Below are 15,565 nucleotides of genomic sequence, written 5' to 3' on the forward strand. Positions count from 1 at the left end.
TGCAGGAGTTTTCACGTAGCGTGTGTCCGTTGCGTGAAACTCACTGCATGTCCTATACTGGTGCGTTTTTCACGCACCTATGCGCCCATTGAAGTCAATGTGTGCGTGAAAATCACTGTGTGCTGTCCGTGCTTTGCACATCAATTCCATTTAAAAATAATAAAGATGTGCTTTGCGAGTGTGTGAAAAACACATGCCACTCACAAAGAACAGAAGCAATAACGCAATGCACTGGACCAGATTTACGCACGTATTTCATACGCGTGAATCGGATACGCTCGTGTAAATGTAGCCTTAGAATTTTTAATGTACTTAAAAGAAAGAAACACCTCTGGTGTCCGATGTGTAAGAAGTGGTTCCTTTCAACATAAAATAACATGATAATGTGGTTCCAAAAATTCCTACCTTTACTCTTTCATTGGTGAAGGAAGTGCACTTTGTATAATTTGTCCATGTTCTGTTACTGTCTGGATGCCTGAACCAGAATCCACTTGTATCACAATGCTTTGTAACTTTCTCTTTAAAATATAAAAAAAATGAAATAGTTACTTATTAAGACAATAATCTGACAAAATCTATTTAGGGTGCCCATACATGATGTCGCAATTGCTGTCAGGCCTATGACCATGCACACGGTTTACAGCAAATTGGCACGGTTTTGCAGCAAGTACAAGTAAGGGCCTGTTCACATCACCGTTCATTTCCGTTCCGGGGTTCCGCCGGAAGTTTATGTCGGGTGAACCCCACAACGGAAAATGAAAGCACAGCTTCCGTTTCAGTCACCATTGATCTCAATGGTGACGGAAACATCGCTAATGGTTTCCGTTCGTCACCTTTCCGTTAGGTTTCCGGTTTTCCTACGGAATCAATAGCGCAGTCGACTCCGCTATTGATTCCGTCGGAAAACCGGAAACCTGCCGGAATGGTGACGAACGGAAAGCATTAGTGATGTTTCCGTCACCATTGAGATCAATGGTGACTGAAACGGAAGCTATGATTTCACTTTCACTTTCCGTTGCGGGGTTCACCCGACGGAAACCTCCGACGGAACCCCCGGAACGGAAATGAACGGTGATGTGAACAGGCCCTAAGGCTTCATTCACATCTGTGTTGGGGGTCCCGTTCTGACGTTCCGTCAGACCGGGACCATGAACAGACACAAACTGACACTGACATTGAGTTCAATGGTGACGTACCCGGTGCCCATGGTTTCCATTTGTGTCTGTTGTGCACCGGATCCGTTGTTTTGCAGGAAGCAACAGCCTAAGGCCCCGTTCACATCGCGTTTGTGCTATCCGCCGAGCGTATACGTTTTTAATAAAAACGTGGACCATTGAAAACGTATACAAACGTGTACCATTTTCTGTTTACGTTTGTGTTTTTTATAGCGTGTACGTTTAGCATATACACATATACGTTTGTCTGTTTTTTACCTAAAAAAAAAGTATATGGTTTTGTTTTTTTAAAGTGGACACTGATAGAAAAAAAACAAAAAAACTGATAGATTTACTGTATGTAAACGGAAACAAACGTATAGCATTACGTTTGTATACATCGTCCATTGAGATCAATGCTAAAAAAAGTTATGTCGCGTATACGTTTTTTTGAAGTACAGAATAGCCTAGCAGACTACACTTTTCAATACTTTCAAAAAACAGTATCCCAACGTAAACCATGACAAACATAGACCAAACGGATGCTATTTTGGTCTATGTTTGACCCATTATAGTCTATGTATACGCCGAGCTATAAGTTTCAATACTTTTTTAGTATACGCTCGGCGGATAGCACAAACGCGATGTGAATGGGGCCTAAAGCACACACAAACTATGTGATTCACCTGTAATTGCCGCGAAACTACAGCAATAACCACGGCTCCGCTCTACATGCACCCATAGGGTACCTACATACATAATAGATTTTTTCAGATTTAAGCATCAAAATCTGCATGTGATACTGTATGTGGGGATTTTGGTGCGGACCTAGAAATCCACTGTGAACATCTATAATAGAATGAGAATGCTGCATGAACATGTTCTTCAGCATGTGGATGAGATTTGCTGTGATTCACTGCGGATTTTCTGGCGCATGAGGGGCCTTCCGTGTGCAGAGTGCCTTAGGGTATGTTCATTCTATCTTTGAGAACCTACAATTGATCCTCGGTCTCATTGCAGGCAATATTTTCTTGGCCAGTATAGTAAGTACAGTATGTTTAGTGGATCAAACTGTAAAAGTCTACATATAAATATGAACAAGACCTTAGTCACACTAGTTACATTTTACTAAACACAAAACCAGACAAAAATTTAGAAAGTTGTCTTTAGCAACCAATCAAACTTCTACCATTTTCAAATTGACACTATAAGAATAACAGCTGTACTGATATACAACATATCCTATATTCCGTTATAATCTTCATTGTCTTTTATGCATCCTACCCTACCCTTGTGGGAAATTGGCAATAAAATCTTCTTGGGCCCGGATCACATGCACAGTTTTTGGCTCCATTTTTTTTTTAGCTAAAGCCAGAAGTTTTTGAAGTCCTATAGAGAAGTCTATGGGACAAATATCTGAAAAAACACCATAACCAGAGCATGCTGCGTTTGGAATAAACACCACCGATCATCTGGCCGCACTAATAATCACAATGCTGCAAAAAAACTCCATTAAAAATGCCACGAAAGAAGCACAAAAATTCATCAAAAATGCTGTATATGAATATTATTATTAATTTATGTGTTTCTATTTAATAAAATATATTTACTTGATTTAAAAATATATTTTATATTTTTTTTATTAACACTTTTTTACACTACTGAGGGCTGCAATGTTTTATTTCATCTGTGTACATGTCTCTTCACGACACATACACAGATGGAATATGGCAGCTACAGGGCATAGGACAGAACGAATGGGAGCCGTTCCTTACATCCTGTGCTTCTGCCGTCTCGCTCTGTACTGCGCATGCGGAGTTCAGAGCGACCTAGCATAGAAGGGGGTTTGTAGGGGGAAAGCCAGAGCTATTTTGATGGAGACCGGCCGTACTGCAGATAAGGTGTGTGTGCGTGCGCGTGTGTGTGTGTGTGTGTGTGTGTGTGTGTGTGTGTGTATATGTGCGTGAGTGCGGGGTTGTGTGGGAGGGGGGCATTTGTGTGTGTGGGGGGTCTGTGTGTGGCGCGGTTGCATGTTTGGGGGGGTTTGTTAGGGAGGGCGCTGGACAGAGCAGAGGTGCTTGCCACTGTTCCTTCAAAACAGCTGATTGGCGGCTATGTAGGATCAGCGACACACAAGCGCCACTGATCCTTCATAGCTGCTTATCAGCTGCTTTGAAGGATAAGCGGCGAGCACCGCTACTCCGTACTTTCTTGCTCCTACTGTGAAATGCCCTCTAGTGGCGGATCACAATATTACAGCCTTCTCCTATTCACTTGAATGGGAGACAGCTGTGATACTGTGAACCGCCACTATAGGGCGATTTACAGTAGGAGCAAGGAACGACAGAGCAGCGGTGCTTGCCGCTGATCCTTCAAAACAGCGGATAACCGGCTATGAAGGAACAGCGACGCTCATACTCTGCTGCTCCTTCATTCCTTGCTCCTACTGTGAACCGCCGTGTAACTACATGGCGATTCACAGTAAGAGCAAGGAATGAAGAAGCAGCTGCATATTACTAACTTTTATTTATTTTCGTTTTGCAGGTTCCACTGGACCATTTGGACTACGTCGTAGATTCATTTTTTTTTTATAAAATGGTGAAAGAGGGTTGTGTGGGGGAGTTTTTAATTCAATAAAAAAATATTTTCTTATGTCTGTGTTTTTTAATACTTTATTAGTTCCTTAGTGATGGCAGTTGTCTGTTTGACAACGTCCATTACTAAGGTGGGGCTTAGTGTTAGCCATCTGTAGTGATGGTCGGGCACAGAGTCAGCCACGGGCTGGTATTATTAGGCTGGTAAAGGCCAAAAACAGTGGCCCTTCCTACCATGGTAACGCTAGGCTGTGGCTGCTTTATTGTCTCTGTCTGATTATGAAAATAACAATTTAAAAGTATATATTTTAGAAAAAATATATGTTAAAAGTGGATATAGGAAAGCGCTACTCAATCTATATCCACTTTAAACATATGTTTTTTTTCTAAAATATATACTTTTAAATTGTTATTTCTCGCGGCACAATACAATTGATGCCGGCATACTGAAAGTTGCAACCTTGTTCTATTACTGCCTATATCTCTAATTTGTACCTGCCAGTACAAACTTTTTTTTAGGTGAGTGTAATAACTTACCATCACTATTTATAACCTTACCTATTAGGTCTATCTTGCACCATGTGGCGCTGTGTATGTTTTTCTCTTCTCAGACACCACTGATTATGAAAATGGGGGGGCCCCACATCGTCTTTTAAAAAAAAAAAAAAAGAATAAATAATTGACAAACTACGTGGGTCCCCCCTATTTTCATAACCAGCCAGATACAATAAACAGCCGCAGCCTAGCATTACGAGGGTGGGAAGGGTCACTGTTTTTAGTAATACTAGCCTACGGATGTCCCAGGCTACAGACCATCACTACAGATGGTCGGGTACTGGATTGTACTCGGCTCTTCCCGATACCCCTGGTGGCGGTGGGTACCAGGGTAATAATGGGGGGGGGTTAATGCAAGCCTTTTTACTGGCTAACACTAAGCCCCGCCTTAGGCCCCATGCACACGATCGTAAAAACTCCCGTAATTACGGGCCCATAGACATCTATTGGCCACGGGTACCTAACGGTATGCTTACGGGAAGGTGCCCGTGCCGTTGAAAAAGATAGAACATGTCCTATTTCAGGCCGTAATTACGGCACGGGCAGCACATAGAGGTCTATGGGGTTCCCGTAATTACGGGTGACTACGTGTGTGCACCCGTAATTACGGGAGCGTTGCTAGGCGACGTCAGTAAATAGTCACTGTCCAGGGTGCTGAAAGAGTTAAACGATCGGCAGTAACTGTTTCAGCACCCTGGACAGTGGCTACCTATCACAATATAGATAAAGCTGTAAAAAAAAAAGAAAAGAAAGACGTTCATACTTACCCAGAACTCCCTGCTTCTTCCTCCAGTCCGGCCTCCTGGGATGACGTTACAGCCCATGTGACCGCTGCAGCCAATCACAGGCCAATCACTGGCTGCAGCGGTCACATGGACTGCCTCGTCATCCAGGGAGGTCGGACTGGATGTCAAGAGAGGGACGCGTCACCAAGACAACGGCCGGGTAAGTATGAATTTCTTTTACTTTTATTACGGAAAGGGCTGTCCCTTCTCCCTATCCTGCACTGATAGAGAGAAAGGCTGCCGATTAGTGCAGTGCAATTTTGCAGCCAAAAACGTGCCCGTAAATACGGGTAGAATACGGGTGACACCGGACCCGTATTTACGGGCACGGGTCCGTAAATACTGGTGCAATATGGGTCGAATACGTGTGACCAAGGACCTGCACTTACGCCAGTATTTACAGGTGGACAAAAATACGGTCGTGTGCATGGGGCCTTAGTAATGGACGTCGTCAAACAGACAACTGCCATTACTTAGGTGCTAATAAAGTATTAAAAAACAGAGATATAACTCCCTGTTCACACAGAGCTTGCTGGTGCTGATTTTGATGCAGAAACTGCGTCAGAATCAGCGCCATAAAACCCCCGCAATCTCCCTGCATTGATTTCAATGGGAGGCAGAGGCGTTTTCTGTCCCAGGTGCCTTTTGACCTCTTGCTGGAAAAAAAAGCAGCATTTTCTTTCTTGCCGCTTCCCCCTCTGACCTCCCATTGAAATGTTTTCGGAGACGTTTTTCGTGGGATTTTTGCCGATGGTTCTTGCATTAGCTTCAATGGTCTGAGGTCGATTTTTTTTTCTGCCTGCAAAAAAACTGTGTGAACAGGACCTAAGGGTGTAATCACACAGTGCAGTTTTGCCCCTTTTTTTCCTGCGCGGCCGAAAACCACATCGAATAGCGCATGCTTTTGTACCATAATTTTTTGTATGCGTTTTTTGGCTGCGTGGCGAAAACGCGGCAAGACCGCACGGTGTGAATACACCCTAAGAAAATATTTTTTTATTCAAATAAAAACTCCCCCACACAACCCTCGTTAACCATTTTATTTTTAAAAAAAAATGTAGATCATCGAAGTAGCCCAGCGTATCTACGACGTAGTGCAAATGATCGAGAAGAACCTGCAAAATAAAAAAATAAAGTTAGTAATATAAAAATCTTCTCACCTCCAGCAGACATCTGTCGTCTCCCTGCACCGCAATATAAACTACAGGCCAATTAAAAATAATTCCCTTAGTGCATGTTCACACGTCGCTCAAAAAAAACCTGACGTGTAGATGTGTAAAATACACCAGCGTTTCTTGTGAAGCGCCTTTTAAAATACAGGTGTTTGTGTTTTTCACTTGTTTTTTGACACATTTGGCACATTTTACATGCCAAAGAATTGACCCGATGCTTATTTTTTTCCGCAACATGTTTTTGTTAAAACGTTTGCATAAAAAAAGCTTGCTGTATGTACTAACGGCTCGCTTTACTAATTAATCAAGTGTTTTTTGACGCGTCTTTCAAGTGGCTTTTTTACATGTTTTGTGCGCGCTTTTTGCAAGTTTTTTGGCACGTAAGTATTACTCTCATTGACTATGGGAACATTTGGTGCGATTTACGTGCCAAAGAATTGACAAGACGCTAAGTTTTTTTAAAAATGCTTGCGTAAAAAAAAAATCTGGTTGTATATACTAACGGCGCGCTTTCCCATTTCTGTAAATGGAAGCTTAATCAAGCGTTTGACGTGTTTTTCAGCACGTAAAATGCACACAAAAAAACAAATACACGCCGTGTGGAGAGGCGCATGCGGGCGGGACTGATGGCGGACGTGTGTCACTAGAGCTCTGCACCTCAACGGAAGTATACAGCTATTAGCTATTTTCAGCCACTCACCCCGATCACTGGAATCCCTCCGCTTCTGCTCAGGGTTCTTTTGATGGTAAAAGGGAACGCCAAAAAGTCCAGGATCGTGACCAGATCGACGGCTGCTGAAACGGTGAATCTATTGCATATTGCACATGATGGCGCCTTACCCGCCTCACATTCCTCAGTTGCAGGCGCCCTCACCGGACCCAATACACAGTGAGGAGGGAGGTACCCCTTGTTTTCGGAGCTAAAGCCCTGTCTCAGATTTGTTTGGAGAGGAGGATTCCAGTGCTTTCTCCGCACAACCTTCGGCGCGAGGGTTTTCAATTAGCCAGGCTAGGCAGGAGGGGTCTCCTCCATTATCCTCCCCGCAGCTGCAAGCTGAGACTGGGGCATATTCGGGTGACAAAGTTCTTTTCACAACTCTTACAGCAAGAGCTTGAAAAAACATGTGTGAAGATCACATCTGAACTTTAAAGCTGACTTTCATGCTCTGGGATCTAGAATGGAGGCTAAAATTAATAACCCGCTGACGACTGTTAACCAGCATTCGGATTGCATCGGCGACATTTACCAACAGCTTGAGGAAGCCTACTCTAAGCTTGAAGACATGGATAATAGATCCAGAGGGAAAAATTTCCGTATAAGAGGTCTGTCAGTGAATGTTCTGGATTTGGAAACGGTGGTATATGATCTCTTCAAACAGCTCCTTCCTGATTTATCTGGGCCGATATTTTTACATTGATAGAGTGCATAGAGAGCTCACTGAACCCGCATGGATGGTCTGCCTAGAGATGTGTTGGCAAAGCCTCATTATTACTCTGTGAAGGAAAAGGGTCATGAAAGCTTCCAGGTCCTCAGAACAGTTACGACTGCGTAGTTGCGACATTCAGATCTATGCCGATTTGGCTCCTCGTACGATCCAGAGGCGTCGTTCATAGAAGCCTCTCCTCCAAGTCCTGATCCGTCACGAGATTAGATATCGATGGGCCTTCCCTTTTGTCTTACATATTCCTATCGAAATTGGTCACACAGCTTTGCTTCTCTCTGAGGAGAGGCCATTATGGAAGGCTTGGGTCTTCTTTCAAAGAATGGGACGCCCCGGCTGAGGAAACTGCAACCGCCTGCTTTTTCCTCTTCTACAGCACGTCTTCAACCGTTCTGGAGCTCTAGATCTTCGGCCCGAACTTCAGCTTCTAATACCTAAACTTGCTAATCCTGGACGTCATCTAGATGTTCTCCTCGTGGGATTCTGTGACTGGAACTTTCTTAATGTATTAGTTACCTTTGTCATTTAGTAGTAACGTTTACTTTTACACTGCTTTTGCCTTTATTATTGTGGTATTTTTTGCTGTTGTCTTTCAGCTAGATTAGGGCTGAGCTATTGAGAGCTGGTCCTTCCGTTGGGTGATGGCATGCCCTGCTTGGCATCTTCAGACCCCCATTGATATTGTATTGTTCTTGGGGTGGTGCTCTCTCAACATCCCTTATGGCCCTGTTTGGGCGTTGCTTTAGATTTTCCTATATGTACCGAAAATAACATATGTTTATTGTCCTTTCTCTTTTACTTTTGCTCCTCTCCCCTTCTTTCCTGTCCCCTTCTTATGATGGTCGAATGTCTTAGGTATTGTGCTTTCTGTGAAAATGTAGGTTATGGCTGACCCTCCGTACTCCTTTAACATTGTTACTCATGATGTTCAAGGCCTCAATTCGCAGACTAAACGGCACAAAGCTTTTCAAACATATAAGTCCTTACATTGTGATGTAGGGTTTTTACAAGAATTGTATTTCTCCACTAGCTCTTGTCTTAAATTTATGCATAATCATTATCCTTTGTATTATCTAGCGGTTGTGACGGAAAAGAAGTGAGGAGTGGGCATCTTTTTCAAAATAAATCTTCCCTTCACACAAGCCACGGTGGCAGATCCTGACGGCAGGTATTTCCTTGTGAATGGTACACTACAGGACACTCAGGTCACATTAGTTTCTTATTACGCACCAAACGAAGGCCAGATACGTTTTTTTAATGCCATGTTTAGACACTAACTTCCTCATCTCCTTGGTAAAGTGTTTTTGGGTGGGGATTCTAATGTAGTACTGGATCATCTCCTTGACAAAACGAGCACAGGTTCCTTCTCCCTTCGCCCCCCTAAACAGGGGTTGAAATTAGCCAAACTCTTACACTCCCATGATTTTGTAGATGCCCGCAGATCTGCCAATCTCTCCACCAGGGATTATACCTTTTACTCTCATGTCCATTCATCTTACTCTCGTATAGATCATCTATTCCTTCCATCTCAGCTTTTAAATAGTTTACTTTGTGCCAAAATACATCCCATTTTGTGGTCAGATCATGACTTGGTGTTGTTTACACTGGATTGCTTCTGGCATAAACCTAGGTCTAACTCATGGCGTTTAAATGTGTCCCTTCTGACAAACCCCCAAATACTCAAAGAAATCACAACGGAACTTGAACAGTATTTCCACCTTAAAGAGGCTCTGTCACCAGATTTTGCAACCCCTATCTGCTATTGCAGCAGATAGGCGCTGCAATGTAGATTACAGTAACGTTTTTATTTTTAAAAAACGAGCATTTTTGGCCAAGTTATGACCATTTTTGTATTTATGCAAATGAGGCTTGCTAAAGTACAACTGGGCATGTTGAAAAGTAAAAGTACAACTGGGCGTGTATTATGTGCGTACATCGGGGCGTTTTTACTTCTTTTACTAGCTGGGCGTTCTGACGAGAAGTATCATCCACTTCTCTTCAGAACGCCCAGCTTCTGGCAGATCACGCTGTGACGTCACTTCCCCAGGTCCTGCATCGTGTCAGACGAGCGAGGACACATCGGCACCAGAGGCTACAGTTGATTCTGCAGCAGCATCGGCGTTTGCAGGTAAGTAGCTACATCGACTTACCTGCAAACGCCGATGCTGCTGCAGAATCATCTGTAGCCTCTGGTGCCGATGTGTCCTCGCTCGTCCGACACGATGCAGGACCTGTGAGTGACGTCACAGCGTGATCTCTCGAGAACACGCTGTCTGCACTGCCAGAAGCTGGGCGTTCTGAAGAGAAGTGGATGATACTTCTCGTCAGAACGCCCAGCTAGTAAAAGTAGTACAAACGCCCCGATGTACGCACATAATACACGCCCAGTTGTACTTTTACTTTTCAACACGCCCAGTTGTACTTTTGCAAGCCTCATTTGCATAAATACAAAAATGGTCATAACTTGGCCAAAAATGCTCGTTTTTTTAAAATAAAAACGTTACAGTAATCTACATTGCAGCGCCTATCTGCTGCAATAGCAGATAGGGGTTGCAAAATCTGGTGACAGAGCCTCTTTAACTGTGTGACTGACACTTCCCCGGCAATTAACTGGGAGGCCCACAAAGCTACCTTTAGAGGGAAACTTATTCAGATTGCCTCACGTCTAAAAATAACTAGGGACCAGACTCTTAAAGATAAGGAAGCAACTTATTTAGCTTTAGTTAGACAACAGAAAGCGAATACTAACCTTGATTTGCGGTCTAAAATTGAGGATGCCCGTACTGAACTTAACTTATGCCTTACAACTATCGCAGAATGTCACAGTCATTGGACGCAGTACCGTAAGTGACGAAGCCAGCACCCTCTTAGCTCGGAAACTTGCTCCATTGTCTCGTAACTTTATTGTGAAGGATTTGCCTGACACAGCTTCTGTGTCGACGCTCGTGGTTAATCAGCCTGCATCTGTTCCTAGGTCTGCTAGGGTGACTCGATCTGCTACCACTCAGGCTGGTAGGCTGAGGAGTGGGAGAGCCTATCGCAGCCTGGCCAGACGGTTCTAGCTCCCGCCCTTGGTCTACTTATAGCTTCATTTGCTGCTTGTCCTTTGCCTGTGATTCTCTTGTTTCCTGGCTCTGCTGTTCCTGCTGTTACCATTGACCTCTGCTTCATATTGACCCAGGCTTGACTGACTATTCTCCTGCTCTGCATTTGTTACCACGTACACTCCTGGTTTGACTCGGCTCGTCCAGTTATCAGTTGCTCACGGTGTCGCCGTGGGCAACTGCCCCACATCCCTTTGCTTTTCTGTACCCTTGTCTTGTTTGTCTGTCGTGCACATATTGAGTGTAGGGACCGTCGCCCAGTTGTACGCCGTCACCTAGGACGGGCTGTGCAAGTAGGCAGGGACTGAGTGGCAGGTAGATTAGGGCTCACCTGTCTGTCTCCCTATCCTGACATTACATTTATGGTCCCTAAACGAAGGCTGGCGAACGATAATCTCACACAGCACCCTAAAGAAGTTCTCAATAGTTACTCTTCAGTCTATTCTTCCCTGTATAAATCCCCTCCCCAGATGGATGAAGCAAAAGCTGATACATTATTAACAGACCCCCACAGAGATAATATGGAGCCCCCTATATCGACACAGGAAGTTCTGGCTGTGATTAAATCCCTCAAACCAGCTAAATCCCCAGGATCTAATCTCTATTATAAAAAAATTTGCAGATGTTTTGGCCCTCACTTAGTCATCCTCTTTAACGCTTTAAGGGATTGTAGTCCTCCTGGACCTGATGCCCTCAGAGTGTATATTTCAGTGAGCCCAAAACCAGGTAAAGACCAGTCTTCGTACAAAAACTATAGGCCAATATCAATAATTTATGTTGACATTAGATGCTCACTAAAATCTTCGCCACCATACTCAATGCCTTTCTAGAACAATACATTCACCCTGATCAGGTGGATTTAGTTCCTAACAGACAAGCGGCTGATCAGACTAGAAGTATCATTGATCTTATATCCCTTGTTCGTTCACACCGGGATGGAACACGGAAATCAGGAGCTATATGCCTGTCACTGATTCTACATAAGGCCTTTGATTTCCTGACCTGTGACTACTTATTTTTTGTCCTGAAGCGTTGGGGGTTAGGGGATAAATGTATTACCCTTTTAAGAAGTCTATATTTCGGCTCCATCTGCCCAGGTAATGATCAAGGGATTTTTCTCAGACCGTATAACTATAGGCCGGGGAACGAGACATGGGTGCCCTCTATCCCCTATTCTTTTTGTCTTGGCACTAGAGCCCCTTGCCCACCTAATCAGGAGGAATAATGACATAAAAGGAGTTGAGGTTAGGGGTCAGACACATAAATGTGCACTTTATGCAGACGACATCTTACTGGTTTGGTCATCCCCCTTAGGTCCCTCCCGAATCTTTACCACGTTTTAGACCAATTTTCTCAAATATCGGGATTAAAAGTCAACCATGAGGAGTCTGAGGTTTTGAACATCAGCATTCCACATTCCATGGCCAAGTTGATTCAACTGAACTTTGAGCTGAGATGGAGGGAAGACAAAATCTATCTGGGGGTTCACCTTACTCCACCCTTTTCCGCACAAATTTCCTCCCTCTCAAATAAAAATTGAATACAGATCTGTTACACTGGGCATCTATGCCTATTTCCTGGTTCGGTATAATAGCATAGTTAGTACGGTTGAAAAAAAGACACATGTCCATCAAGTTCAACCAAGTGATGGGAAAAGGGAAGGTAAAAAATTCTACACATAGGAGCTATTTTTTTGTTCTAGGAAATTATCTAAGCTTTTTTAAAGCCAAATACTGTCCCTGCTGTGACCAGCTCCTGTGGTAGACTATTCCATAGATTCACAGTTCTTACAGTAAAGAAGGCTTGTCGTCTCTGCAGGTTGAACCTTTTTTTCTCCAGATGGAGGGAGTGCCCCCTTGTTTTTTGAGGGGGTTTTACATGCAGCTGTTAAAATGACGGTTCTTCCCAGAATCTTATACATCTTCTGCACTTTACCAATAGATGTCCCTGCCCCTATTTAAAAGACCTTCAAGGGCTTATATTGTCCTTCATTTGGGGTCCTAAACGATGTAGAGTCCCACAAAGTACTCTGTATGCTAAAGTATCGGGGGGTTTGGGTTTACCGAACCTCACTAAATACTACTATGCTGCTTGCTTGACGCCCTTAGTGTCACTCCACAGTATCAGTAACCAAACACGTTGGATTTCTATCAAACAGGCAGCTATACCTGATGTTACAGTAGATCAGTTGTTATGGCTGAAACCCAAACACAGACCACCCGTGTTATGTCCGCTCCTCTCTTCTTCCTTGGCGCTGTGGGATAAACTGAATCATAGGTACCTTGCTATGTTCCGTGCACACACCTGCAGCCAGATTATTTGCTAATCCTATTTTTGCTCCTGGTATGCAACCGTCAGCGTTTCAATGGTGGCTAGATGAAAATCTGTACCGAATTAGACACTTTTGTTATAGGCTAGGCATAAAATCCTGTCATTTTTATCAGTCCATCCACCACATGCCAGATTCTGAGATTTTTCGCTTACACCAGATTCACCATTTTATGTCCTCATTTAAACCTACTTCGGTTCTGCAGAATACTTCAGAATTTGAGAACTTATGTTTGAATAATTCTAGTGGGCATCATCCCTTGTCGAACACTTACTCATTTTTTTTTCCATAGGACAGGCTGTTATATATGGCTATGTGGGAGAGGGACTTACACACATCCTTTACTGTTAGAGACTGGCAAGATATGGCAGAACGTACTGCGAAAATTTCTATTAACGCTTCGCTGGTCGAAGTCAATTATAAAGTATTCTTACGATGGTACTTAGTTCCCTCTAGACTGGCCAAGATGTTCCCTTCTGCCTCATATTCTTGCTTCAGACAATGTAGATGTGTGGGACACCCTCTTAATATATGGTGGGGTTGCACGAAGCTACGCCGGTTTTGGCGACGAAGCTTTAATATTATATTCTATAACTCAGATTAACTTGAAATTTTCCCCGTCACAGGCATTACTCAATGAGACCATCCCTGGATTATCGAAGGCCTCTCATAAATTTGTATCCTTTCTTTTCCTGGCAGCCAAAATTGCTATAGCTACATCTTGGAAAAGGCCTGTGATTCCTCTTCATCTGGTTAAAACTAAACTGAATTGGATTATGATCAATGACCGTTTACATTGTATGGTCTCACATAAAGAGGAGCTCTTCCTTCAAGTTTGGCAGCCATGGCTCAGTTACCTTGGGACGATCTCTTAGTTTCATTTTGCCTAGAGGACATTTGACCCTCATTTTCCTGTCTTTCCCCCCTCTTTCTCTCCCTCCCTTCTCTTTTATGACATAGAGCAATCCTTGGAATATATTTGTATGTTATGATTCGATTTACGGGGAATGCCCCCGACCGTTATTTGCATTGTTTGATCTACAGTTTACCTTTTTTTGTACACCTTCAATAAAAATAATTGAAACACAAATACACGCCGTGTGAACCTGTCAACTGAAAAGTCATTCACCACAGGGTCTTCCCCCTTGACATTCATCATTCTTAGCCTTTTGGTGTGTTCTAGAGCTCTGCCAGCTACCATTTGTAGAATCTCTCCCAAAATGGGAGCTGGACACTGCTTAGTAATTTGAAGACAGCTTTTCCTGGCTTGTAGCCAAAAATAGGGAGGGGGGGTGAGTCTCCCTCCCACATATACACTACCGGTCAAAAGTTTGGGGTCACCCAGACAATTTTGTGTTTTCCATGAAAACTCACACTTATATTTATCAAATAAGTTGCAAAATGACTAGAAAATATAGTCAAGACATTGACAAGGTTAGAAATAATGATTTTTATTTCAAATAATAATTTTCTCCTTCAAACTTTGCTTTCGTCAAAGAATGCTCCATTTGCAGCAATTACAGCATTGCAGACCTTTGGCATTCTAGCTGTTAATTTGATGAGGTAAATCGGTAGAAATTTCACCACATGCTTCCAGAAGCCCCTCCCCCAAGTTGGATTGGCTTGATGGGCACTTCTTGCGTACCATACGGTCAAGCCGCTCCCACAACAGCTCTATGAGGTTAAGATCTGGTGACTGCGCTGGCCACTCCATTACAGATAGAATACCAGCTGCCTGCTTCTTCCCTAAATAGTTCTTGCATAATTTGGAGGTGTGCTTTGGGTCATTGTCCTGTTGTAGGATGAAATTGGCTTCAATCAAGCGCTGTCCACAGGGTATGGCATGGCGTTGCAAAATGGAGTGATAGCCTTCCTTATTCAAAATCCCTTTTACCTTGTACAAATCTCCCACTTTACCAGCACCAAAGCAACCACAGACCATCACATTACCTCCACCATGCTTGACAGATGGCGTCAGGCACTCTTCCAGCATCTTTTCAGTTGTTCTGTGTCTCACAAATGTTCTTCTGTGTGATCCAAACACCTCAAACTTCGATTCGTCTGTCAATAACACTTTTTTCCAATCTTCCTCTGTCCAATGTCTGTGTGCTTTTGCCCATAATAATCTTTTACTTTTATTAGCCAATCTCAGATATGGCTTTTTCTTTGCCACTCTGCCCTGAAGGCCAACATCCCGAAGTCGCCTCTTCACTGTAGACGTTGACACTGGCGTTTTGCGGGTACTATTTAATGAAGCTGCCAGTTGAGGACCTGTGAGGCGTCTATTTCTCAAACTAGAGACCCTAATGTACTTGTCTTGTTGCTCTGTTGTGCAGCGGGGCCTTCCACTTCTCTTTCTACTCTGGTTAGAGCCTGTTTGTGCTGTCCTCTGAAGGGAGTAGTACACGCCGTTGTAGGAAATCTTCAGTT

The 15,565-nt window shown here is 43.5% G+C and overlaps 1 protein-coding gene across 3 annotated transcripts in view; it reads right to left on the reverse strand.

Moving 5' to 3' along the window:
* Window positions 1-15,565, reverse strand: part of CALCRL (calcitonin receptor like receptor) — a 243,873-nt gene that overhangs the window by 99,452 nt on the left and 128,856 nt on the right. For all 3 annotated transcript variants that reach the window (XM_075829949.1, XM_075829950.1, XM_075829951.1), the window contains one exon: window positions 406-518. In XM_075829949.1, the coding sequence (XP_075686064.1) occupies window positions 406-518 (113 nt within the window). The remainder of the gene's footprint in view (window positions 1-405; window positions 519-15,565) is intronic.

The sequence above is a fragment of the Rhinoderma darwinii genome, chromosome 6, assembly GCF_050947455.1.
Source record: "Rhinoderma darwinii isolate aRhiDar2 chromosome 6, aRhiDar2.hap1, whole genome shotgun sequence".
Taxonomy (NCBI): Eukaryota; Metazoa; Chordata; class Amphibia; order Anura; family Rhinodermatidae; genus Rhinoderma; species Rhinoderma darwinii.